General features: G+C 44.3%; 2 protein-coding genes across 2 annotated transcripts in view; one reads left to right on the forward strand and one right to left on the reverse strand.

Annotated features, from left to right (window-relative positions):
• Nucleotides 1–12,879, forward strand: part of CMTM7 (CKLF like MARVEL transmembrane domain containing 7) — a 33,597-nt gene extending 20,718 nt beyond the window's left edge. The window contains exons 3-5 of the mRNA XM_086468527.1: nt 402–500; nt 1,531–1,612; nt 12,665–12,879. Coding sequence (XP_086324653.1) covers nt 402–500; nt 1,531–1,612; nt 12,665–12,879 — 396 coding nt within the window. The remainder of the gene's footprint in view (nt 1–401; nt 501–1,530; nt 1,613–12,664) is intronic.
• Nucleotides 12,880–14,056: 1,177 nt separating this feature from the next.
• Nucleotides 14,057–26,999, reverse strand: CMTM6 (CKLF like MARVEL transmembrane domain containing 6). The gene is made up of 4 exons (XM_086467893.1): nt 26,877–26,999; nt 20,999–21,175; nt 20,048–20,146; nt 14,057–18,547 (listed from the first exon to the last, which is right to left on the reverse strand). The coding sequence occupies exons 1-4, from the start codon at nt 26,997–26,999 to the stop codon at nt 18,398–18,400; spliced, it is 549 nt and encodes a 182-aa protein (XP_086324019.1). The 3' UTR covers nt 14,057–18,397.
• Between the last annotated feature and the right edge of the window lie 252 nt (nt 27,000–27,251).

Genomic DNA, 27,251 nt, shown 5'->3' on the forward strand with positions numbered 1-27,251 from the left:
CATTTCATATAGGCTAGAGAAATATACCCTTAAGGCTTCTTCTTCCTCCAGAACTGTCCCATTAAGTAAGGTGCATACTTGAGGCAATAAAGATACATGTTTCACCCTCAGTAATGTGTGGTGTTGAAAGGATTGCGTCCATACCCAGTAAGTATGTCTTATTCCAGTGACATTAGTAGACCTGAAGATTGGCCCTCTCTTCTTTTTTGAACAGAAAGTCAGGCATGGTACAAAATCCACTCATGAGGTTTTTTTCTCTTCCCTCCTCCCCCCCCACTTTTGACTGGTGTTTTGTCCTTTGGGTTTGAGTAACCTCTGCTGACTTGTTTTCATTCTGAGGCATATCAAAATGCTTTCCTGATAAGTTTCCCCTCTGATGCAGGCTGTGCTTGTCTTTACAGGAGTTTCTTCATTATTTAATCGGTACAATTCTGCTGCTCATTGCATCGATTGTAGCAGCATCCAAGAGTTACAATTTGACTGGACTTGTGGCTGGAGCGGTAAGACTGTGTTTATTAGTCTTGACACTTTTTTAATTGCAATATATATTAAGTAGGGCATTGGAAATCTATGACTTGTAATTTTATTTTCTTACAGACTTGCCTTGCTTGTGTCTTGGTTGGGTGAACTACCTTCTAGCTCATTTCAGTGAATGTTCTGTAACACAATGCCAACAAAAATATTTTGTCGTGAGACTCCAGCCTCACCACTAAAGTGGGTATATGTCCTGTTAGGGAGTTGAAACCAAAGGCTCCTGCTTTAACTCATAGGAATTAAAGTGTTCAGGGGAAGAATTAAGACAATTCAGATTTTACGAATGGCTGTTGTAGCAGCTAGAAGTTACCTAAAGGATTTCACCCTAGTCTTCAGCTTCTAGTGTCCCCTGCTCTTGAATGGAGCCTTGTTCAAGATAATTTCCTCTGAGCTAAATCCCATTGGGGTCCTGGGCTGACTTACTGGAAGACACTTTCTACCTCTGTGGGCTGGAGGGCTTTACAGAGAGAGGGATGACTTCTGAGTGCGGGCAACAGTATTTTCACAGCAGCAGGACCTGAAATACAACTCCTCCAGAATAAAAATTAGTTTCAGAAACTTAGTCCTGATGATGCAAACAGACTAGAAGGCTTACCTGACTTGTTTATTTGACAGATGGCAGGGACAGACTTGTTTGAATGGGGCAGTAAAAGAGCAGTAATCAGAGGTGATGGAAAAAGCCTTTTCTTAGTTGCAGGTTCCTAGCGAGAAGTCTAGAAGGTGAGAGTCAATGCTGCTGTACAGCTTTTTCTCCACCTTTGTATATGATTCCCAGTCTATCTTTCAGTCACTATTTCGACAAGACATAAGCTGCTATTATACTACAGAAACTTTTATTTTTTTAGTATATTGGCCGAATGGAGTAAAAAAATTATTTTTTGGGTCTGTTAATGCCATAAAATATGTAGCTGGATATACAGGAGTGTCCATACATTCATGGAATATGTGTCATCTAATGTTCTGTAAGTATTTGTGGTTTGTTTTGTTCTCATCCAGACTTTCGGGTTCCTAGCTACCATCCTTTGTGTTTTAAGCATATGGTCATCCTACAAGGTTTCGTGCATCACGCAATCAACAAGTAAGTATCATGTTTAGCAACTACCAGAATGCTTCCCAAAATTAATATTTTTCTGTCACAGGGCTGTGTCCACCTGGAAGGATTTATTAACATCCTGTTCCTTGTTACTCAAAATTGCTCACAAAGCACTAAGTCCCTATTTTCTGTCAACACAGGTGTATCACAGCTTCTGATAGCTGTTAACAACTAGCTACAAGAGCAAAATAACTTGCTTCTAGCAAGTAGCGAATGTATTGGTGCTTTCTCTTTTCCCTCCCCCATCCCCTACCAAAAGAAGGTTTCCTGTGTGTTCCTTAATCAAGTAGATGAATTTGTGGCAACACAAGTGACACTGTCTTCCTTTTCAAAGGTGCATCTGTATGACTCCTTCATTGCTGCAAGACATCTGCCTTACAAAATAGGATACCAAAGAGGAGTGTCCACTACCGAGGAGAAAGCATGGGTGTTTTGTTACTAGCCTGGACAGCCAGTAGCTTTTGAAGATCTACTTGAATGCCTATGCAAAACAACGTTGTGAACCAAAGATTTTTGCTCACCCACTTCCTCCCCCGCCTTCAGAGAAGTTTATAATGGAGAACCTGCTTATGAGCTTTGCAGAGAAAGACAACTTCCGTCTCACAAGCTGGGCTGTGGTCATTTCCAGCTATTTGCAATAAGTGCATTTAAAACTTATTTGGAGAGTCATTTGGTTCTCCTTTCGGAGGGATGGAGAAATTTCTTCTGATTTCCTCCATCTGTTTACAGAAGGGAAATCCTGCAAATTCCTACCCGATTCTTATTTCCAAGGATGATTTGTTTAACAAAGGAACTGTTACAAACTGATTTGTGCCTGGATAAGCTGACCCAAGTCTTTGTAACCTCTGTCTTTCAGAGCTGAGGACTTTCTCTAACATCAGCTCAGCAAGCATCAAAAGTTATGAACTGCAACTTGAATATATCACTGCAAACACTCCCTCCTAGCCCCAACAATACATGATGAAATCAGGTTTTTTCTCCATGAATTTTTACAGGTTATAAACAATCCAAGATTATTCTTAAAAACTTCCCTCTGCCAAATACAGCAAAATACATACCCAGGAATCACAGAATGGTTTGGGTTGGAAGGGACCTTAAAGACCACCTAGTTCCAACCCCCCTGCCATGGGCAGGGACACCTCCTACTACACCAGGTTGCTCAAAGCCCCATCCAGCCTGGCCTTGGACACTGCAGGGAGGGGGCAGCCACAGCTTCTCTGGGCAACCTGTGCCAGTGTGTCACCACCATCACAGTGAAGAATTTCTTCCTAGTATCTAATCTAAATCTCCCCTCTTTCAGTTTGAAACTGTTACCCCTAATCCTATCACTGCCCTCCCTGATCAAGAGTCCCTCCCCCACCGTTCCTGCAGGCCCCCTTTAAGTACTGGAAGGCCGCTATAAGGTCTCCTGGAGCCTTCTCTTCTCCAGGCTGAACAACCCCAACTCTCTCAGCCTGTCCTCACAGAGGAGGTGCTCCAGCCCCCTGATCATCTTCATGGCCCTCCTCTGGACTTGCCCCAACATGTCCATCTCTTTCTTACACTGAGGGCCCCAGAGCTGAGCACAGCACTGCAGGTGGGTTTTCACGAGAGCATAGTACAGCAGGAGAATCACTTCCATGGACCTGCTGGCCACACTTCTCTTGATGCAGCCCAGGATGTGATTGGCTTCCTGGGCTGTGAGTGCACGTTGCTGGCTCACATTCAGTTTTTCACCGACCAGCACCCCCAAGTCCTTTTCAGGGCTGCTCTCAATCCACTCATCCCCCAGCCTATATTTGTGCTGAGAATTGCCCTGACCCAGGTGCAGGACCTTGCACTTGGCCTTGTTGAACCTCATGAGGTTTGCACAGACCCACCTCTCCAGCCTGTCAAGGTCCCTCTGGATGGCATCCCTTCCCTCCAGCGTATGGACCGTACCACACAGCTTGGTGTCACTGGCAAACTTGCTGAGGGTGTACTTGATCCCACTGTCCATGTTGCCAGCAAAGATGATAAACGGCACCAGTCCAAATACTGGCCCCTGAGGAACATGTGTTTAATGTTTTGTGGGATCTTTTTTTTTCCTTTTCATAATACTCATTTGTAAAATGGATATTTGTAAGACCTGTTCTGTGCATTTGCTATAAATTCTCTCTTTGGAGTCTAACTGTTTATGGAAAGCCCATTATAAATAGAGCAATGTGCTTCTTTCTCTCACTTACATGTGGTTTTGTCCCTTCCTCTGCCTCTGCTGGGATCCATGCTTTTGGAAACTCTGCCCAGAGCCTGGACAGGCAGAATAGTTCAGTTTTGTCCAACCTGGTATTGTCATGAAGTTCTATCTAACTTAGAGGCTGAGATAATGCCTTCTTGGCACCTTTCTCTTTCTCTCCTTTTGCAGTCCATCTCTGGTGAGCTGAAAAGCCTTTGCAGGGAAAAGGGAAGCACTGGTCCCTCCTCCTTGGTGCTTCCCCGTTCATGTCTAGCTATGTAAGCTGGTCTCTCCTGTCAGGTCAACTGCACGATGGTGCAGCTGCAAAAAGTAGGATTTATACAGTTTACCAGGTCCAATCTGGAGGAAAAAAAAGCATTTTCTGGCCTGCTATGTATTTTTCTATTTATCTGAAATTCGGTGTCAATACTGCTGAGTGATGTAATGGTCCTCTCAGAAAATTTTTAGTGCCTCATAGCAGGTCATCATACATTGCCGTTTGTTGCCACCTTACTTCTTTCTCTCATCTTAATATAAGTATCTTTACTTTGATTTTTTTTTTTTTTTTTTTTTTTTTTTTTACTCCAACAAGAGAAATTGGCCAACTGCTAAAGTGTCAAAAATTTTGAGTAAGGAAATGAAAATAACTGAGCAGATAACCTGGAAGGGTAGAAATCCCCTTCCTCCTCTTACACACTTTGTGTGATTCTTCTTGCTGTTCCTTTTCCTAAGTGCCCTATTTACAGCAACATAGAGCAGGAAACAATTTGAAAGCACAAAAGTCTGCTGTTTGTGGATGAAGATACGTATATTCACTCCAAGATAAACTGCTTTGACATTAATATAGAGGATTAGTCAAGTAAAACTATGTAACAGTGTTATAATATTAATTTCATATTGATTACTTTTTATTTCTTTACAATGTCCAACCTTGGCCTGCGTTTCTGCCCCCTACAGATGACATTTTGCGTTTGGTCAGAAATGGGTCACTTTTTAATGACCTGAATTGAGCATGCCTCAGAGGCTTTCTGGCTTAAAAGAACAGACATCCTTCTTAGCTAGAAATCTGCTGTCAGCAGAGTCAGTGATGGTTCAGGCTTCCTTGCCCTGCCAGCACAGGACCAGTCCAAAGGACATAACATGACAAGGGACTTCATTCTGTGCACTTTCAGTGAAAATACCTGCAGAAGAAGGTACACACATATGCATGTGTACACACATACACACATATATGGTTTTTTTTGCCCCAGGGCTGCTTGATCACCAGTTCTTCTGCCAAGACTGGCTTAACTACAGTTTTTGGAAAACAGCACTCTGACTTTAATTCGGGCTGGTATGGTAGATATTTAAGGATACAGTCTCTTCTGTTCCCCCAGAGGAGAGAAGTGCTCTATTTTTCCTTCACCTCCTGAGGTACCCACTCAGATAGCAGGCACCTTCCTACAAGCTTTAACCTCTTTTGGCAGTCCTATGGGAAACCAGTGTTCTGCTGCACACAGCACGAATGCAGCTGAGACCTCAGCACTATGGTGGCAGTGGGGAGAAGCACCTGCTAAGGACTGGGACTGGAGCCTGAGCTTGCTCTCTGCTGCATTTGTGTCTCCTCTCCTGACACTACAGTAGCATCTATTTTTTTCAGCCTCCCCCATCGCTCTGTTACTTGTCACCACATGGAGGAAAAAAAAAAAACCAGGGGGAATGTCATGCAGTCTAAAACCCAAAGAATTTCTGAACTGTGCTCTGTGATCATCCAAAGAATATGTTATGCTGCGAGTGCACTGGATCAAGAGAAGTAAATTACAAGTTCTGGTTTGGTTTTTGTGCCTTTCAACAGGTCTAAGGTATGCCTGCAGCTTTTGCTGTAATGACAGTGCGGGGTCCATAGACCCATGAGGTGCTCTTAATTAGGGATGATTTCAGGCTGGAAAACTGACATCTCTGCTGCCGAAGCTTCCTCACTTGCCCCGGATCCTCCTTGTGAAACATGTTTCTACCAAGAAAAGCACAGGTTTTGCTGGTATCACCAGCTGTACTGGGGGTCTGTGCGTGACAGCTCTGTCTGGCAGGGACTTTGGCACCTCACTACTGTAGCTCTGCCAGCAAAAGTGTTTTAAGTTTCCTTCAGTGTCAGCCTGGTTCTGAAAGCTCCATCTGTCTGCAACTTTGTCAAATACAGGATTCCAGCTGTTTTAGAAATAAACTATGTTTGCTGTTTGGGTGATGTAATGGCTTTGAGAATCAGATTGTTGTCTTGCTCTTTTTTTTTTTTTTTCCTTCCTCTACTAAAGCAGTGGCTTGCTCTCTGGGGAGTGTCAGAATACATCCTGTAGCTGGAGGACAAGAGGTGGGAGCCACAGAAAAAAACTGTTCCCCTGCTGTTGTGTTTGGATGTGCTGGTCTCTGACTATCCCACACAAAAGTTGTCTGTGCTCATGAGCTCCAGGATGAGTGTGGTGTATCCTTTGAGCCAACACAGGTAGAGTTTGGGGTTCAGTTTTACTGAAAATTAAAATGTAAATGTTGGGGGAAGAAAATAGGTGGTACAAACTGTTGCATATTGCAAAAGAAACTCACCCTGATGATTGAGCTCTAGGGGCTTGAGCTAAGTTAGAAAGTGAATAGTGCTTTTATCGGGTAGAAACTGGGAAGATGAGAAGGGGAAATGAAACTTTAAAAAAAAGAGGAAGGGTGGCTTTGAAAAACTTGAGGACCACAGGGCTGGGTGAAGACACTGCAGGTAATGTGACAGCTTGCTCGCTTTTCTGTTGCCCTGAAATGGTTGTGGTTTGCCTTGTGTGAACTATGAAGGAATGGATTCTTTGCTCCTAAAAGGCTTTGGGAACAAATCACTGTGTGGGGTATAGAGGGGATAGCAGGACACTAGGATAATGATAACTTCTAATGAAGCAGGGAGTGGTGGTGTGTTGAGTGATGCTCCAGGTAATGGGACTAGGAGCTTATTAGGACAAAAAGGAGCAGGACACAAGGAAAAGCAGGTGCAAATGTTAGTAGAAAGCTTATGAGAGGAGGAACTAATGTGAGCACATTATGCGCTAACAGAAATGCTGGCAGCTATCAACAGTTTCTGGCTGTGTCAGTACTCAAAGGGCAGACCTGCTTGGAGTGATAGAAATGTCTCTTTTCTGCTTGCCTGCTATGTACAAGTCATACCCTGTGTCTGGGATTTTCATGTTCTGCTGAAGCTGTGGGAGGATGCACTGAACCTGACCCAGAGGCTGTGGAACCCAGCATCAAGTTGCCACATGCTCTGCCCTGTTTAACTTAAAATTGCTCAGGGCTCTGCTGTTCTTAGAGAGAAAAATGCTGCTGCTGAGCGTGAGAGGCTGTGTGCTGGCCAGTGGCCTTGCCCATCCCTCCAGCTTGGGGCAAAAGTGCAGACCTGCTTTTGGACTGTCACCTGAAAGCCAAGGAAAGCTGGAGTGACGTATCGCTGGGCCCTGCTGATGAGCTTGACGCTGGGCTGGCATCCAGGAGGTGCTGGTGTGAGATGGGGAGAAGTGAGTACCAGAGAAAGGGTCTGTGGGAGGCCCGCGTCCTGTTCTTTGTGCCTGCAGAGATTTACACCCAGGTGGCGGGAGAGCGCCCTCCCTACAAAGCTCTAGGGTATTCTTAAGCAACCCTCCCGTTCAGGCCGTTTCGGTTTGCAGACTGGAGCGCAGGTGCAGGCGCCAAGCCCTGGGCTTGCCTTTCACTCCTCTGCAGAGGCACCGGGCTCCACACTTGCGAGGCCATCCCATCGGGAACAGGCACCTCTCGGTTTCGGTCCCTGGCCCCAGGGCTTGTTTAACCCCACTATGAGGAAGCAGGTCAGAAAGTCGCATGGGTGCTTGTCATACTCCTCTCCTGGAGAAGGATGATTTTTTTTTTTTCCAGCACAACAGCAACTGGAAAACAGGAAAAGCAGTAAGTGCTGTTAGCTGCTCCTTCCTACGCCTGTCCCTTCTAGGGGTCACTGGTTATCCACAGCTGGCTACTCCAGGGTTTGTTTCTATTCTGCCTGTCCCTGGGCCCAGAGTCCATCAGCCTCAGCAAGTCCCCTGGCTCAGCACTCTGGTTTTTCACGGCCAGTATGGTAAGTATGTGCCATTGTTTATAACTAGGGACTGGCCGGTATACAGTGGGTTCCCACCAACCAAGAGCTTGCATCAAAAAAAAAAAAAAAAAGAAAGCCCATATTTATAAACAACTAATGAAGTGGCTTTATCCTCTTACTATCTCCTATCTGCACTGGATTACTGCGTTACTGATTTGCCAATTTATTAAGTATCAAACAAGCTGTCATCACCTGCCTGGACCAGCCCCTCTGCCTGGGGGCAGTTGGCAGAAAAAAATAAATGTTTGCTTTTTGTGGTCTGCCAAGCTGCTGTCTGAGCTGCTCTGACAGTGAAATTTAAGCTGTCTGGCCATGCCCAGAAGCAGCACTTCATGCAGGTAAAAAAGTTGAAAGGGGGGGGGTGTCAAAGAAAAAAAAAAAAAAAAAGAAGAAAAAGAAAGAAAAAAAGAGTTGCAGCACCACAGGAGTTTCCTGCCTCATGGGTGAGGTGGCTGCCAAGACAAGCTTTTGGTTTTACATGGCAGAATTTAGATACCAAACTCTGGCATTGTTCTGGCTTAGTGCTCACTGCAAGTGAAAGCTTGGCTCTAAGAAGTCCGTGTTGAGTAGCCAAAGGCATGATATTGTGGCTGCTTGTTTTGTGCTGGGGGGGACAGTAGTATGATAGGGAGGATTCATAACAAGGAGGCTGAGCAGGACCTTGCCTTTTGGGGTGGTGGCAGTGGGGAATAAAGAGGGCAGAGCTAGAAAAGGTGCAGATGAAGAAGCTAGAATCAGGGGGCCACTGTGGAGTAGCAGCGCTACCCAACATTGCCTGAGCGAGCAGCTCCCAACAGTGCTGTTCCTCGGGTTAATGGTTTTATATCACTTCCTGAACATGATTCAGCCTCCAGCAGCACCTGGTTTTTGCATATTGCTGAACTGCAGCTTTACAGAAAGGCGCATAAGATAAATATTTTCAAAAGCAGTTTTGTCACTGGATAAGTGCTAATGGGCTCTCAGCTGAGACTTGTGGTTGAGCAGAGTATCTCCTTCAGAGCGCTAGCCAGCCATGAAGGCGAGAGCCTTTGAAGCAGAAGGAAGGCTTAGGGCATAGCTAAAATTACTTCAATTAAAATGCATTTTTGTGGATCCTGGTTCGAACTGAGTTGCATTCAAAATGCCCAAGATGTTGCAGATTTCATATACTGCGCTTTTAGGTGCTTACAGACCTAGAGTAACAGCAATGCACAAAGCAACCATTTGAAAGGAATAAACTGCAACCTCTAAAGCATTAGCAGGAGAGCAGCAGTCCTGCCCTCCTCCCTGTGGCAGGAAGTTCAGCCCAGCAGTGTGAAGGAACTCAGGAAGGCACAGCTGTCCCCATGCCAACACTTGGTGCTGGCCCTAAAATCATTTCAGCAGTGCCTGGTGCACAGAGGCACTGCCATGTCCCTCACCTTCGGTGCCTCTGGGGAGGTGTGCCCGCAGGCTGGGGCCGTGCAAAGGCAGGCAGCTGGGCACAAACTGAGCACCTGGGGAAAAGAGGGAATAGCACAGAAGAAAAGGAACAGACTGAGTGCTCTGTGCTTTGCATGTGCGGGTACGTGCAGAAAAAAGGAAGGTGTGGTGGTGAAGGAAACACCTGCCTGTTTCTGTGGCTGACGAAGGGGCTACCAGAAAGACGAGACTACACCAGCTTTTGAAGTGGAGCTGGTGTGTGTGGGGATGACGTGGTGGGTCAGCCAGAGTGGCGAGGCATTTCTCCCCGCAGGGGTGAATATCCCCAAGCCACTAATGTAGAGTCATTGCTGAATTAAGTATGTCTGAGCCACTTGTTGTTTTCTTACATGTTTGCACTTGTGCAGGAAGAGCAACAGCAGACAGGCAGCCCTCGGCATAGGAGGAATTATAGGAAGACTCTAGAAACCTTGGGAAAAAAAAAATCCCACAAGTGTAGGCTTAGACACACCTAACCCTTAGGTATACAAGGACAGACTAGGAAATTAGAGACAGCTCTCATCCTGCACCTATTTTACAGCCCAAAGAGAGTAACTGCCATTCTCCCAGGGAAAAACACAGTGTATCTTGGAGGCTATTTGCCTTAAACCCAGCCATTCTCCCTTGCATGTCCAATGGAGAAGGCCAAGAGTACATCACAGCAGCAGTGACTCAAGAGTGCAGGAGTTACCCTTCTGCTCTGAGTCACCCTCTAGATGTGCCTCTTCCTCCATCAGCCTTGGGGGAGCTTGGCCTCCCAGCAGAAACGTCGTGGGGTAGGGCTGAGCAGAGACCCCTTTTACTTTCCCTGTAGAGCTGCAGCAACACCCACCTCTTAATTCCAGCACTTACTTAACAAGAGTTAACGCGATGGCTGGGTGGGTGGGAAGAGACCAGGCAAGGAGTTGTGCATCACCTCAAAGCCTGTAGTGAGCCAAACGCATCCATTTGCAGCTTCCTTGTGTTACAACTGCTAGCCAGCTGTGATGGCAGGGTATGATCTGCCCCCACCCCCAGTACAGCCCTGCCAGTGTGCACAGTTACACTAACACAGTTTTCTTTTATTGAGGTTATTGGGGGTTGTGTGAGGTGGACTGGTGCTGGTGGCTTTGTACCACCACAAATACAAATCACTGCTCTGCTGGTATAATGGCTTCTTTTAAATCAGAAGTGCTTTGTCCATCTAGCGCAGTCTACTGTTATTTCTACATTTGTAAATCACTCTTAACATAAAACTAATGATCTGCATCCCCCTTTTTCATGAACTCCAGCCAAACAAGAGTACAATGCTGCAGCTGTAGCTATTAAGCTATGGTGGCAGCAAAGCACTTCATTAATACCTCATGCTCAGCAGTTTGTGATGCATGAGGGTTGAATAATTATGCCCTTGTTACCCTCAAATGCAAGGCACAATTGGCAGAAACAAGCATTTACTGTATGAAGTCAAGGACATTTATTCATAAAACAAGCCTTTCTGAGCAAGAGGACTATGAGGCAGAAAACAGACAGGCTTACGTTAGCAGGACAGTTGTTTCTAGAGCTGTATTGTACCCCTTCAGCTAGATCTCCATAGCCACTTCATCCCAGCTGTTTTGAGAAACTAGCAGGCAGAGCTTTAGCCAAAGCGTTTGTAGCTATGAATTGCACTGATAGGGAGGTTTAGTTTAGATTTGAGGGATAGGAATGGGAAGCAGAGGTTTAACAATGTGTCACTAACCAGTGATCTGCAGCCTTTGAAACAGAGCAGACAGGCATAGGAGGGTGAGAATGGGTGTTGTGTTAACAATAAAAATAGAAGTGGTGAGAGTCTGTCCTCCTGAGGATGCCTTGTTGCTCACACCAGGGTAGCGGCTCCATGTCTTTGGTTAGTGGTGTGCAGAGACCACAGAACAACTAACTGTTCCTTCCTTACCTACAGCTCAACGTGAACAGGGATTTCAGAATGGTGTCTACATTGATATTTTTGGGAGAGTGACAGCTGGTGCAAAGAAGTAGTTAAAAGGAGGGCTGTACTGCAGCCAGACTTGCATTATTTTGAGCAACATTCACTGTTCTCTAAGCAAGGGTAGGGCATATGGTAATAAAAAACCCCACCTGTCATGCTTTTGTCTTACAGTATTATGCTTTCAGTAAGCCCAAGTGAGGACTAAAAAGAGTCCTGAAGTACACCCCAGACTTAGCACTGCAGAACACTACATGCTTCCACACAGCACATCTAGCAACAGATACCTGACTGGGTATTTGCTGTCCTCATCTGGCTGCACAGGAGTTATGCTGCAGAAGAATGTGCTTATGCCATCATCTCCTTGTGAAGCCCTGACTTTCACCTCAGGACTTGCCAACTTCAAAACAGCCAAGTCTGGTTTATTTTCCCAGTCCTGTTCTAATATTCAGCCAAGAGATAATAGGTCACAACAAGCAGACTGAATGAATGATCAGGACACGCAGGCTGGTCAAAGCAAGTTTCGCTGGGGTGCTTGGAGAGGGCTGGAATTGCAAGAAGCCCTGCCTGGCATGCCTTACAGCTGTTTGCCAACATTTCTGTTTGTGGACTCTGATTTTTTTCCAGCATGCATAATTTGCATTTTTGCATAATAAGCTTCTCTCATTTAACTTCCCAAGAGTCCAGGAAATACTCAGGTACTCCCCATTCCTTTGTTCTCCCACCCATGATCCAAGACCTTTCATTGAAAACCAGTGCAGTACAGACCACAGAAATCCTCAAAGCCACAGTTCAGTGATGTAGGTGCAGATGTAGTCATGCAGCTGAAGCTTGACTTTGTAATAAAAACGATTTTTAAAAACATCTCTTGACAGGTTACAAAACAAAAGGAATAAAAGTAAAACCCTTTCAAACTGTTTAGATAAAGGATCTTCTTGAGAACAGTATTGATCTGACGATATTAAAAAACCTTCACGCTGCATTTTGAGAAATAAGGATTGGAAACAGTATCACTGAAATGCTCAGTTCAGGTTAGAGCCACACTAACAAAACAAGAGGCCAAGGGCGCTCCAACTCCACTGAAAATACAGGTGGGGAGAGGGCGAAGTCCTCCAGACCAAGTCATTTCATGGACAGAATCGTCTTTGCCCTCTTGTGGCAAGCTTCTGCAGCTTCTGGGCAGGTGCCCGTGCAGGCACCTGCACTCTGCGGGCGGCACGAACAGCGCAAAAGCCATCACTGTCCTTCCTTGTGCTTCCTTCAGCAAGCAAAGAATAGCTGTTCTGAATCCAAAGGAAGTCAAACCCGAACGCCAGCCATGTCGTTAACCTTGCTTGGGTCCTGCAGGACAGCCCGAAGGGGGCTGCGTGGGAAAGCAGGCGGCTGGTCGTGCTCTTCGCCGCAAGGAGAAGGCTCACCCGAAAGCAAGGGCCCACGGACATGCCTTGAACAACGGACGTGCAGATGGCAGCGACCAGGTGGTGCCCGGGCGCTCGCAAAGGAAAGCCGCAGGCACCAGCCTGCATTTTGCCCTGCTGAGCTATTTTGATAATTTACAGTAAACTAACTTGAATTATGCTCCCAAGAAAGGAGTTGTCACAATTCTAGAATAACACGACTTAAAACTGTGTGGTCATGCTCCAAATTATTAAATCTTCATTAATCTTTCTTAGGACTTCCAAGTTATTTTCTCCTGCTGTGTAAATTCACCACTGATGTACCCTTTTAATACGTTTTTCCTCAATTGTTTTCTTGCCTCTACTTTTCAAATGTAATTAAAAGCATGAGAGACCTTTTCCCCTTATGAATCCTGACGGTCAAGACTCATCTCTGGCAACCTCATCAAAAAGACAATTTAACCTTTAATGTTACAATACAAAGACAAACATACCATGGCACTCCAATTTCAGTGCTGACAATGAAGAAAGCGCCGTTCTCCTCCTGTTTAGAAGATGACCACCAGGTAATAAGCAATCTGTAGGACTGCAAAACAAAAGCTACCCTACCAGAAAGCATGCAGGTTTATTTCCTTTTCCTTGCCCCTTAGCACTGACAATCAGACAAACATTTTTAAAGGATCCAGCGGCTCCCCCTCAACCAAGTAACTTTGTCACCTGCATTTTTCTACACTGAAGAAATTATTTGCTCTTAACACCTTTTGCTAGTTTGTGCTCCTTCCTTTAACAAGTCTGCCGCTTGATTTTTTTCGAGCTCCAACTAATCATGACATTGGGAAAGCAGCACTTGAATTACGCTTGTCACAGTAACCTATAGACCACGGTAGGTGTAAGGGCTATTGCAAACTAGTTTGGTTGGACCCTGTGGTAAGAGGCAATACTGACCTTATCTGACCTTTCCCCCGGAAGCTTTCAGTGAGAATTTCCAGCTTTGCAAGTTGGACCCTCTTCCCCAGTAACGGGCAAAACCAACGCAAGCTCTTCCCTCCAAACCAGGAACAAAGAATGACGTTATTTCCTAGGGCTGGCTCTGGTAGAACTACATAGCAACACCAAATCATAGCAGCAGAAACGAGAAACGCTGAAGTTACTAATACTTTATTTAAAAAATGATTACAAAATATTTTAGAAAGTTCTTTAGACCAAAAAAGCATAATACATTAAAAAAGACCACAGGTTTAGAATTGAAAAAATATTTAAGCATTTCAAAATTATTTATATGGAAATTCAAGGCACCACTGGCAACAAAACTGTATAAAAATTTTATATATATAAAACCACTGTAGTATCATTCTGATTTAATAATCATTAAGTCATTTAAATTCTCAAAGTTATTAAAAGTGATAGTTCTGAACAGCATAAAATTTAATATCTAGAGAACTGCTAATGTTTACAGCAATAGATTAAAACAAAGATGAATATCCATCTTAAAGGCACTACCAGCATCTTGATTTGTTACTATTTTATATAACCTTTCAAAAATTTCACAAACTATTTATTTCCCTTCAGTGTAGAAAGCTTGGTATTTTTATTGCACAAATCTGAACGAGGATCACCATGATGGCAATTATGCAAAAACATCTTGTGCAGAGCTCAGAGGCGTGTGAGATAGCTCACTGCTTTTTCAGGTTGGATGGTACAAACATGGAACCCAGTTGTAATAGACCACAAGCCTTCCCTGCTGTTTTTAAGCCCAGAGTGCAAGCAGTAAGGCACAATTCCTTCACGTCTTTAGAACCCAAAGGGCACTGATAGCATTGTGACTTTAATGTGGGCTAAACGCCAAACACAAAAATTAACATTCACAATCTCCACAATGCACGTGCAGATTTTCAGAGGAGAAACACACAGTCCAGCCACTTAACAAGTCCCCACTGTCCTGGAGAATCCTCTGCACGATTCTCAAGGCACTGTAAACAAAAGCCTGAAAGTGGGTGCAGAGCCTTTAAATACTTTTGGACGGGCTCAACTAGAAAAGACAAAAGCTTTCAGTGTGTCTGAGCAGGCTCACAGCACCTCTGCCAAGCACGGAGGTGAAGAAGGGAGAAGACAATCCCCAGGTAGAGGTACTGGGCCAGGTGCTGCTTTCCACAGGTTTTACTACCAGTTAAGATTGTAGAAAGATGGTTACTTTGCAAATAGAAGGAGAAATATAAGACAGCTGCTTGTAACAGCACTTCTACCAGAGCTCTCACCACTCCTGAACAACCCCTAATCCACTTCAGTCAAAATCAGCCACCTTAATGTAAGCAATTTAAATAGCTGCTTTAAATAAAACAGGCTGATTTCATCAGGAGCAGGCTGGGAAACAAGCAGACTGTGTTGCTGACAGAGCACGGGAGGGGTAAGAGACATCCAGCCACACGCACAGAGCTCCTGCAAAACCAGATGTTTAATCCAGTTCCAACACCATTCTCTGGGATCAGTCTAATTAAGCCAGACACTCAAAGCCTGAATCTGGTACCAGAAGCATCAAAGGGAGCATGTCAAGACTGCAGACCAGTCCGCTCAGCCGCTGCAGCAAAGAAGTCTCTCCCTGACCTCACCTGCGAGGGCAGAGCAGCTGGGAGGGACACATGCCTGCCCCTTATCTTCAGAAGCTGATAAAGCAGCTGAGGAAACACCCTTGCAGAAGCAGAGAACAGCATACACACTAGCAAACCTGCTTCTCAGCTATTTTAAAACAGATCAAAAAGAACACCTTGTACTTAGAAGCCTAGGATACCACCACGCAGAAACTGCTTTGTAAGCCAACAACTGGTTTGGAAGCAACAATTTAGCAATTGCCTTAAACTTATAACCCATAATTGATTTGCTTGTAGTCTACGTGACAGATCAATGCCAGCTGAACAGTATCTGGAGTGGAGCAATACATATTGTTGTAAAGAACAGCAGGACTCTTCTATTAGTAAGCTCCTGTGATATACGGGAGAACAACTGACCAGTGTCCCAATGACTACTGTTTGTTGTTTTCATTAGCTGAGGGCAACGCTTGCATCCCATTCAGTCAGAGATGGAATCTGGTCCTCAAAGCTGTACACGGGTCAGCCATTTGCTGACAGAATGGGTATAAACTACCTATTTGAAACAGCTATAATGAACATGAAAAACATGCCAAATGCCTCTCGTTCTAACGACCCAAAACATGCCAGGGGATGCCAGCATGGACGTAGTAGGAGAATCCATCAAACCATTCTGCAAAGGTTGGTAGTATTAGTTTCAAAAGGCCTAATGGTCAGATCATGGGAGTCAGGAGATCTCAGTCAGAATCCCTTCTTCTGACACCAACTCCTTGTGGCACCTTTTCATAAAAAGAACTTGCTCTGTATTTCAGTTTCTCTCCGAAGTATCAGCAGTAGGTACCTTACAGATCCCTTTTGCTACCAGTATCTCCAATTCAGGAATGGACACCGATAACAAAGCACTTAGGTGAGGAAAAGACCATAGAAAAAAACAACCAAAACCCAGAACTCTATTCACATATTTTCAAGCTGAGAAAAATCACAGGAAAAATTACTTCAAGATAGAAGCCCTGTCATGGTGCTACATTGCTTAATACATATCAGCAGCACAGTGCTACTCTTACACTGTATTTACAGCTTTTAATTATAGATCAAGATTTAGAGTCTATAGACATTTTGATGTGAAAACAAATTCAGCAGGATCCTGGGCAATAAAGAAAGAACACCTTAGAACGTTAATCATAGGCACGGATGCAATCCCCAAAGTAACACATCGCAAATCACAGCAGAGATATTTCTCATTATGGCAAGTTCCGTATCATCAGTAACACTGCTTGTAAACAAAACACCTCTAATCTACCCCATTTTCAGAGTCAGCTACAGCAAGCTCTGTACACCTAGACTGAAATCAGGTTTTAGTGCAAATGGACACTAATAAATACAAGAAAAAAAAAAACCAGCCCAAAGAGCATCTGGTCTTCACAAAGCAGGAAATTCTGTGAAGGAAAGTATGTCTTTTATGCACGGCTCTGAAACCAAGCTGCAGCTTAAACCTGGTGCTTCACACCACTTGTCAATGTCTTACGTCCCCCAAGCAAAGTGTAGTGTTAAGCTTAAGCCTCGGAGCTTAGAAAGAGACCATCAAAAACTCACATTCATTGGAAAGTGGCAGTGCTGGAAAAAAAACTTTGACCTTCTTTTACAGTCCTTTGTCTTACAATTCATCCTTTTCCAAATAGAGCTTGCTCAGCTAGTTTCTGGAGGGCTTAGTCTCAACGCTGCCACAACAGGTTACAAGACTCTAAATTTGTCAGGCTAGGGGGTATTGATGAAATACAGTTAATGCCTGGAAGACACAGCAAATGTCATGAGCACTCAAACAAGAATTGTTTTTGCATAATCAGCTTTTTCTCATTTGCTTTGGTATTTTGGAACATCTCCTGGCTTACAGCCATTTCCTCTGTTTTCAAAGGCTTTCTCTTAAGTGAGGTCTAGCAGTCTTGCTTCTACCTCAGACATCTGAAAAAGGCCTTTGCACCACTTGATGTATTTTACAGCCATCAACATCTGGTCCGATACATCCATCACCTGTCTGATACGTGTTGCATCAGTAGTGTTTCTCGCAGTCCTACAGCCTGTTGCTTTTAAGACAGATCAAGGGTACATACAAGTGCTTATTTACCTGTTTACCAACTGAGCTCCTCAGTAGCAAGAAGTCTCAAGCTAGTGCCATTTATAAACAAAGGAAATGGTGGGGTCTGTAACTATTCTGGCAAAACTTACCATGAACTATGCACAAACAAGCTGCATACAGTATTAACCTTGCAAGTAACATTCACCAGGATATTGCCAACATGCTGTAACATTTTTCCCATTGCTGTTCAGATTGCTATTTTTCAGACTACTCTCTGAAAATATCATCTTTTTCCTCTCATTGCTATTCAAGTTTCTTCCCACAACATTTAAAAGATTTTGAAATAATCTGAAAGAAGAATCTGGCATACAAGTCCAAACCTTGACAATCACAGGGTGCAAAACTGTCTCCTTACTCTACCATTACATTACCCTCTCCATAAACCCCCTACACTCACTATTCCATTAAACTGATCTCCACAGACAGAATCGAGACATAGGAATAGTAAAAACAAACCCAAAGCCCTTACGTAACGAGAAGTATTTCTGTAAGGCTGCAATTAGGTATCCCTTTTACATTCACAGTTTGACCAGTAAGTACAAAAATTAATTCTGCTGTACTAATTTGTAACTTGTAACAGAAGTATCTGGTCCATTTATACAGAAAATATAATCTTTAGGGTATAGCTCAGAATTTATGCATCACACCATCATGCATTAACCTTTATTAGTCACCTCTGTCAAAATCAAACCAGCACATTGTTGTCCTTAAGTTATTGTATTTAGACACAAGTTTTTTCAGTGTATGTCACCTGGACGGGTGGCAGAACCAGTTATTAAGCAGGACCAGTTACCTTAGAACATGATGCTCAAGATGCCATTACTTGACCTAAGGATCTATAAAAATTTGTGATGAGCAATGCGTACAAAATTGATTAGAAGAAAGAGACAGAAGTTGTTACCTACAGTGCACTGAAAATTCATTGTCGTTTGCTCCACTCAAGAGAAAATTAAATAATTCCAGAAAGTTAGCTTTGTTTATTCAGTGGCTGATTTTCTGTGGCACCCTGAGCGTTGCCAGGATTTTCAGAGCGTTCATCGACGTTTTGTTTCCGACTGTGAAAATACTCTGTAATAATTTCAGCTAAAAATGCACCACTTGCAAGAAATCCGAATGTCTGTGAAGTGAAAGGAATGTATGATTTTAAAATATACAAACATTAACGGTATTCTAACATTGTTTGGAGAGATCTGCTGGCCTATTTACATACTTAACGCTTATACATTAAGATTACAGTCCTTAAATTGGTAGTTCCACTTACATTAGAAACAGATCAGAAGTCATAATTCTAGCACATTTAATGCAAAAGTTTCTACAGTTCTCATTCTCTAATTGTGTGAACCTTATAATATGTTCTAATCGGCCCTTAATATCTTAATTTTATTGCAAAAAATAGTTGTTAAAGCAGCATGGCATTGGTGGTATAGCAGAGTATTTATCCAAGAGATGGCTGCTGATTAAAGGGAGTAAGTGAGGAAGAGTAACACATGGAAGATGAAGGGAGATAAGATCTGCAGAGCCTAAGCAAGTCCTTACTGGGTCAGCAAGGCGGGGATGAAATGACATCTTTTTAATGACATTTCATTATTATTCATGGCAAGACAGCGGTAAGGAGAAGGTTGTTTTTAGCAGCTTCTTTCAAAAAAGAAAGGAACAGATGCATTGTTCTAACTTCTACCTAAATTTTACACAACGGGTTTGCCCCAAAGCAATTACACTAGTTAGTCTTAAATCATAATAGTTTTGGGTTTTCCAGCTCCAGAGAAAAACGTGGAAGACTCTGTACTCAAACCATTATGTCTGAATATATCAACATCACAGAAGATGACTATACAAGTGTGTATCTCTATATAGCCCATGCCGCCTGTGGGACAGCATTATTTTGCTTTCTTTTCTAACTCATTTTTTCTGATTCAAGAATAAAATCAAAATCCGATGTTTTAAACTCACATATTCACAATTCCAAGGTTATTCAAAAGAAGTGCCAAATGAGTGAGGAATTATGACATCCACAGCATCCCAAAGCCTCTTCAGTGCCTTGCCCTGAGCCTCTTCAGTGTTCCCTGGGAGACACATGCCCTGTTGCTCTTCTAACATTTCTTTCACTGAGGAAATGGCTGCTCTTATTGCAGCCTTTGCAAGCCAGCATTCTCCACACATGCTTTATAACGCCTGGCAAAAGACGTGGTTTCTTGCTGACTTTGTGAGGTGGTGGCATTACGAAAGGACAACTGAGAAAAAAAGTAGGCATTTCAGAGACAGGGTACAGAGAACTGGGGAAGCTGTGAGAGATGGCAACGTCAGAACAGTGACAGATGACAGTCAACAATGTGGAGCCAAGGCAGTGAAGTCTGAGGAACCCAGAAGCAAGCCACAAATGCTGGGGAGCTGCAAATGCACGCAGAGCTTTCCAGCAATCCTGAGGAATGCCTGCACTTTGGGTTTCCTATGGTAAGTTTCTGGAAGGTCCAAAATAGCTAATTCCTCCTGAAACATGGCAATGCACCAAGTTCTGTTCCCGGCCCAGTTTCTTCCCTGCAAATTGAGTGAAGTTTGAGGGCAGAGAAATTAACATACAAGATAAATACAAAGTAAATCATGCAATTTTGAGACTTACACATGCAGCGCTTTCAACAGCAGACCCAGAGCTGGTTGCAGCAAGCACTATTGACGCTATCAGAAAAGAGACACCTATGGCTGGCATGGTCCAAAAATTCTGCAAATATAAAAAAAATTAATGTTATAGAACTGTAGATATACTACCTGAAAAAGAAGAGGCATCATAACAGCAGCTGAGCTAATCTGTCAGCAAATTTATGCTTTGAAACTTTGATGCTAATGGAAGCTTCAGAAAAGATATTTTACAAGTACATTCCAAACAGCATTCAACATTATCAACTACTTAAAAGAGTCTGCATTACATACTCCCTTGTTTTTGTCATCTTTAAGTATTTAATTCATAGCCTCTAACTTTTTTCGCAATCAAATTCAAGCTCAGGTCAACCATGCCAGCATTATTCCCTATGTAAAACATTTGGGAAATCAGAAACCTGTAAGTAAATGTGCTCACTGAAATCTCTTACTATGCTCCCTTGTCTGTACCTTATCTGAACCTTCATGTAAAAAACCCTACTGTTTGCTCCAAAGACAAATAGGAACAGAGACTCATAAGATAGTACAATATTATCACTGACTTTACAGAGCAACTTTGTGCCACTGCTAGATCTTCTGACATTTTTATATGATAAACAGGCCAGTTACAAGTATCCTGCTGGCAGTAAACTGTGCTCCATATACACACATATATGCGATGACTATGCAGTAGCATTAGTCTGCATGAAAGACTTCCACACAAGTCCTAAAATCCTGCAGGTAACCAACATGACAATTTTGGAAAAGTTGTCAATATAAAAGGGGCTCTCAACTAATTTTTTAAGTATAAGCTACTTTAATCTACCCTTTAAACAGAGAAGGAGTTTCATTCTGCATAGCCTTTTTACTCCACAGCAGTCTTTAAGCACTTACAAGAAATTGTTTGGTTGGGTTTTAAAAAAAAAAAATTCCTTACCACTCTCTGTACTTTATCTTCCCCAAATGTTTCATATACATGAGTGCAATACACACACAGGATCAGGAGGCTCAAAAGAAAGGCAGTGCAGCTTGTGAATTCAAAAAAGTAAAGTCCACCACATTTGATACAATCCTCCACAATTTCTTCACAAATAACAGCCAGAAGAGAGAGAATCTGCAAACAAACAACATGCTTGAGTTGGATTAAGTCTCTAGTATCTTCAGCAAATAGACGTCTCCGATACGAACACTAATGAAGACGGCTGTAAGGAGAATCCTCAATCTACAAAGAACCCAGTAAAATTCTGCACTCTTTTCTTTCAGGCAGAAACAATTCTATAGGGACACGGTTTACACTTGCTGTTCAAGCTAGTCAATAGACTACACTCAGGTAAGCTGAGCACACACCGCCAAATACAAGCTTCTTGATTAGACAGCCAAGATTCCCGACTTGTGGTTTTGTGCAATTGCCAGCTGGGAGCAGACGAGGCAGGCAGCATGGAGAGCACACATCCTGCTCAGAATAAGCAAAAATGCTGTTTCTCACCACTTAGAACTGCACTTAACTTTAGATGTCTTTGGGTTCACGGCAGAGGGGGCTATTGGACATCACTGACCCAGTCAGCTGTGTCCCTGAAAGCTCACACCTGACGTTACCCCCCTTGATAAAATTTCAGAGAAAGCACATGTAGCTAATAGCTCACCTGCCTGTGACCCAGTAACCCCAGCAGCTCAGCTATACTTGTAGGAACCAAACCTTAAACTATGTTTAAGCTATGTTGGACAGTGTTTAATCTGTGCAGAAGCTTATGTTCACCTTCCTGCCACAGTACATTTTGAGGAAAGAACATGAGTTAATTTCTGTACAGTCACATGCATCTGCTCATGGATTTTCTACTATTTTATTGTATAAGAAAGAATATTGCTTTATTTAAAATGTTCTCTCATTTTGGCCACTTCTTGCTAGTTTCCTTCTTCCCATAAAGCTGACATGGGATTATAGATCCTTGTAGTAAATTCACCAAATTAAAACAAAACCATTAGTAGGAATAAGACTTGGTCATAAAGTTGAGACTGATATAAGGATGATGATCATATTTTTGTAAGAGGATATGGGCAATAATGAGGTTGACGGTTCTTTAAAAAAAAATTAAAAATATCAAACTCTAAAATACAGAATTGTTCTTGGAAAATAACCACCAGCCTTTGGTTTCAGTTTTCTGACAGTAAAAAGAACAACAACAATTTAGCAGGTGGGAACTGTAAATTCCCCCTGCTAAGCCAGACCTCAGAAGGGCACTTCATCATGTTTTGAAAACACTGCGATCATATAAAGTAAACAGGATCTCAGAAAAGGAAAGAACCCAAGCTGGGAAACTGCAATATTACTATCAGGCCTCCACATACTTCCCTTCTCTCCCGCAGCAGCTGGCAAGGCAAACTTCTCCGCAGCCCTCGCACCTAAAACAGTGACTACAATGGCCATCCCAGGAATGTTTTGAACTCTGAATTTCCAATTTTTAAGGTTTTTTTTTTTCATTTCAAAAGATTTCCTTACAGCTGCATCCAACAACTTTCAATTTCACATTTTTACAAGGTCAGCTAACAGGCGAGATACGTTTTCGTGTGCAGTTCTCTCTCTTTTTATCGGCACTGAAAACTGAATGCCATCACTTTCACGTGGGATGAAAAAGAACAGAAAGGAAATAAACCTGCCCTTAAAAGAATTTATAAGTGCAGATAACCATAATATGATCTAAATAATTGAAAAAACCCTCTCTGCTGAGTGTACGAACAACTAGAAAAGAATGCCACTCAAAAAGTAGCTATAAAGGGTTCAGGGTCAAACAAATGAGATTCACCGAGCAGAGTCCTATGTGCGACTTGTCCAAGTCAATATTCAATTTTTTATTAATAAGCTGAATAACAGAGTACATCATTACATTAAAAAAAAAGCTTTGGCTTGGACAACTTTAATCAAAGTAGCGTATCAACAGCACATTTATAAGCTGCCAGAGAGTTCTGCCTGGGTTTCTTAACTTGCTTCTCGATATCACTATGAGAAACTAAAGGGATTACTCTGTTGTCCTACTACAAAAAAAAAAAAGGAATAGTTTTAAATACCACTAAAAGAGTAGTTCCTAACTTCAGTTTATATAGCTACAGCTATGCAACACAGCAAGAAGTTTTTTCTAGTATTAGCCAGAAGACTATAATCTCTATCACTCATCTGCATTTTAGTAACACCCCACTATTAGATAACAGTATAAATACATGAGCCACTTCAAACAAGCCAGGAGATTCCACATTTCATTCAGCTTCCCAAGATCAGTTCCGCTGGAGATCCAACTTTGTCCATCAGCGTTAGTCCTGGGATGAGCACAGACCTCTACAGGCTTACATGAAGCAGCCAAAGCTCCTTGTTGCATTTTTCTATCTGCCTTCTCCACACTGAACCCATGGAGAATCCCTAGCAGCCAATACCAGAATGTCGCTACTGCTTTTGTTTGAGCCATCAGTAAGGAGCGAAGAGGGGCAGCTCAGTAGCTCCTCATTTTCCTGAGCGCTAAACCTCCCCGGCCGAGTTCCATTCACCCTGAAGCCCAGGGTAACACCTGAAGGCCGGAGCAGGCAGCCACCCCCTTCCATCCCTCTCACCCGGAGCCCTGCACCGCTGCAGCTGCGGTGCCAGTGCGGGTGGGCAGGGGGAGGTGACCCAGCAGCAGGTCAGGGCACGGTTCAGAGCACGCACGGGCTGCAGAGACCTGCACGGGGACACAGGCAGGCTGGCACCAGGCTGGCACACCGGGCTTGCTGGCTCCTGCAGGAAAATCCACACCTCGCCATATGCATGCACTGCTTGCTGTAAGCGGAAAAGCATCACTGGAGATGCAGGTTTTAACTTTTTTTTTTTTTTTTTTTTAATACTAGTGCTATCTGTCTGTACCTACACCAGAAACTAAACTTCTTCATCTGTCCCTTACCCCAAGAAGTCATTCATTGATATTGTCATTACTGTTGGAAGTTTCTACACAGGTGTCAAGTTTCTAAAGCAGATTTAACAAGTGAAAGGCTATAAAAGAATGCTTCAAAAATAAAGCAGATCAATGAATTTTCCAACAGGCCTGTGAAAATGCTCAGAAGCGGTATTTCCAGTACAAAAATCTTCTAGTTCAGATGGGTGCACATATTAATTCTGTTAGTCTCCACAATCAGGGCCACTATAGGAAGTGAACAGCTCAGAAAAAGAGCAGATGCTTAAGACTGAATTACACTTTTCCTTTCCAGTTAGGGCATTTTGGTTAAAGTAAAACAGTAGTGGATGACAAGTATTTCTGCTTAAGAATTCATTTCTACCTCAATCTTGGCACAGTATGTGCTGTGCCATTTACCTTCCTGCAGACTTTGAATCAGTCATGGACTAACAAAAACATTCCACCTATATAGAAACCCCAAGCAATCCAGAAACCCACTCAATAAGCATGCCTCCCAGCATCCTTTTGGCAGTTACCTTTTCCTTATTTCATTTGCTCAAAAAGCTTTAAAAAACAGGCTAAGACTACAACGTATGCCATCATTAATCAGAAGAAAAACATTTCCAAGTTCTAGAAACCAGTTTTCTGCAGGTGATCTCACAGTATTTTGTAAAACACCTGATCACTACTGTAATGAAGACAGCTGACTTTCTGAGTGCAATGCCCTGTTTAGCAGTCCACACGAGTGATTACCAGTGCATAATCCCAGTAACAACCACTATTGTAACACAAGGCTAATATATGTTAATGACCATCACTGGCATTTCCAAAAATCAACTTTCCCAAAACATGAAAATTTCTCTTCCTGGAGATACTGGGACTTCCACCTTCAGTAATTTCTGGGGCACATTTAATGTGTTTTGACCAAGAACTACAAGATCTGTGCATTTTGGTAACGGGAAGCAGAAAGGGGGGAACAAACTGTTGGAAATTAGGAGGATGAACGACTACAATTCCATTTTCTTTTTCCTCTCATTGAAGGACAGGTACTGTCCATAAACTGCTAATTCTTTAGCAGCATATCAAGCAGCCATCCATCCTGTTCAAGGTAATCATAGTTTTCCTTTTTCCTACCTAGAAAGCTTGTTAAATAACGCCTCTGTTCAAGTAAATAAACAGTTTAAGATTCAGTACACCAATAAATTTGCATATTAGTGGGCGAACCTACTTATATAAATGATCTGCTTGTCTAGGAGCAACGGCCAGCAGATCTTACTTTATTGTTTTCCAGGAGACGAAGTAAAAGTTTATGTCCTCTTATATTTAAAGCATTCTTGGGTGTGATTTTTTTAAACACTCTTAGAAAACATTATTTTTGGCAGTGTTACCGTTACTTTACCAGCACTCAAGATTTCTGCTTGAGGGTTTTGACTGTGTGCAAGACAAAGTTTAAAAACTGAACGTCCTCTTTTCTGCAATGGTGAAGTAACGAGAAAGAGTTGGAAATCACCTACAATTCCCATGACCATGAGACATCCAACTAAAAAGCCACTTTGTTGGCTGGAAAATGTACCCTGACACACACTCAGTCAGCTGCCCTTTCCCACTGTCGGTTTCACTACCTCCCTGCCAGTACTTAAGAATGATGCTCCTTGCATCTTTATTGACAGCTGTCACACTGGCACATTTTGGAAGAGCCCATCGCTGAGCACGGGGTCTGAATCACACACCCAACTGCTGAATGCGTTTAGGAATACCATTACACGTAGCAAAAAGCAAGCAGAATATAAGCTTTTTATTTCCTGGCAGGGACAGGACCGCCCAACATGAAGTGATGCACTGCAATGTCTCATACAAAAAGCCACCGTCAACACTGTACCCTTCTGCTGCAATTTTCTACCATGGATCATGGGAGAAACTAGTGCCCCAATTTTAGCACAGGCGGTGCAGCGTGATAAAGTTACAAACGGGCTGCAGGGACGGCAGGAGAAGGGGTCCAGCCCCGATGACCCAGCAAGCCCTTCCCAGTTCTACTGCCCTACCATAAGGTTCAGCCAAAGGCTTCAACCTCCTGTTTTCATCCAGCGTGGCCCTCCCAAGAAAATACTAAGTTTCCTGTGAGGTTTCCCTCTGATTTTAAACGGTGACGACATAAGCTGAACCACGCCGGCTGCAGCACCGCACCTTGGTCGCAGGCAACCATCAGATGTCAGCACCCGCTCCTGTAGCCCGAACACGGGAATGGAAGAACCCTGCTCCTTCCTCGCCGTAAAGTAACCTGAACCTGTTCAGACGGTGGCGTTACGAGACGCTACCCCATCTTTCCAGCTGAGTGACAGCTCCCCGCAGCTTCAGCGGCCGGCAGCCAAGGCGGGCTGTGCCTCCCTCCGCCCGCAGTCAGCAGCCCCCCCTCCAGGCTGCCTGCCGCCATCTCCCCAGGCCTGCGCCCTGCCAGGGCCGTGTTTAGTATTTCAGCGGCGGGGGTCGGCCCCGAAGCCGGAGCTCACCGTAGCACGCCCACTTCGTTATCAAAGCCGCGCTTTTGGCAAACGGGGACACCTGTAAAGCACGCGGGCGACAGCCGGTGGCACGGCGGGAGCGGGCCCAGCCGGCGGCTCGGCGCCCGCTGCTCGCCCCGCCTCAGCCACCTCGGTGAGACCTTCGGCCTCTCCTCCGCTCCCCAGGCAGCCATTCTGCCCGGGGCTGCTCGCTTCGCGCAAGACCCGGCACGTCCCCGGCCACGGGGCAGGGAGGGGCACACGGCAGCTGCCCGTGGAGGCGGGCGGTCACACTCAGCAACCGGCCACCCCGGCCCCGCTCCCCCCCTCCCCCGGGGCGCCGCCGGCCGCGCCCGCCGCTCCCCGCCGGGCTGAGGGGCGGAGAGGAGAGGAGGGGACTCACCGCTTGGAGCGCTTTGGCCGGCAGCCGCCATCCGCGCAGGTGCCGCAGGGTACAGCCGAGGGGGCGGCGGGGCGGCTTGGCCTGCGGCTCGGTGGTCTCGTTGTACACAGCGCCGTTCTCCATGGCCGCGCCGCTGCCGGCTGCCAGCGGGGGAAAGCGAAAGCAAAAGGGCGGCGGCGGTGGGCGGGGAAGGAGAAGGGGAAGGCGGTGACCGGGGCCGGGGAGAGCGGCGGTCCGCCTAGGCCCCGGCGGGACAATAGGAGGTTCCTGCAGCGGTGAGCAGGCGTGGCTGCCCGGGGCGGCGAGGGGCGACGGCGGGGAGGCGGCCCCGGCAGGCAGGCGGGGGGCTGGGGCCCGCGGAGCACTTAAGGCGGC

The sequence above is a fragment of the Leptosomus discolor genome, chromosome 7 (genome assembly GCF_034619465.1).
Source record: "Leptosomus discolor isolate bLepDis1 chromosome 7, bLepDis1.hap2, whole genome shotgun sequence".
In the NCBI taxonomy this organism is placed as follows: Eukaryota; Metazoa; Chordata; class Aves; order Leptosomiformes; family Leptosomidae; genus Leptosomus; species Leptosomus discolor.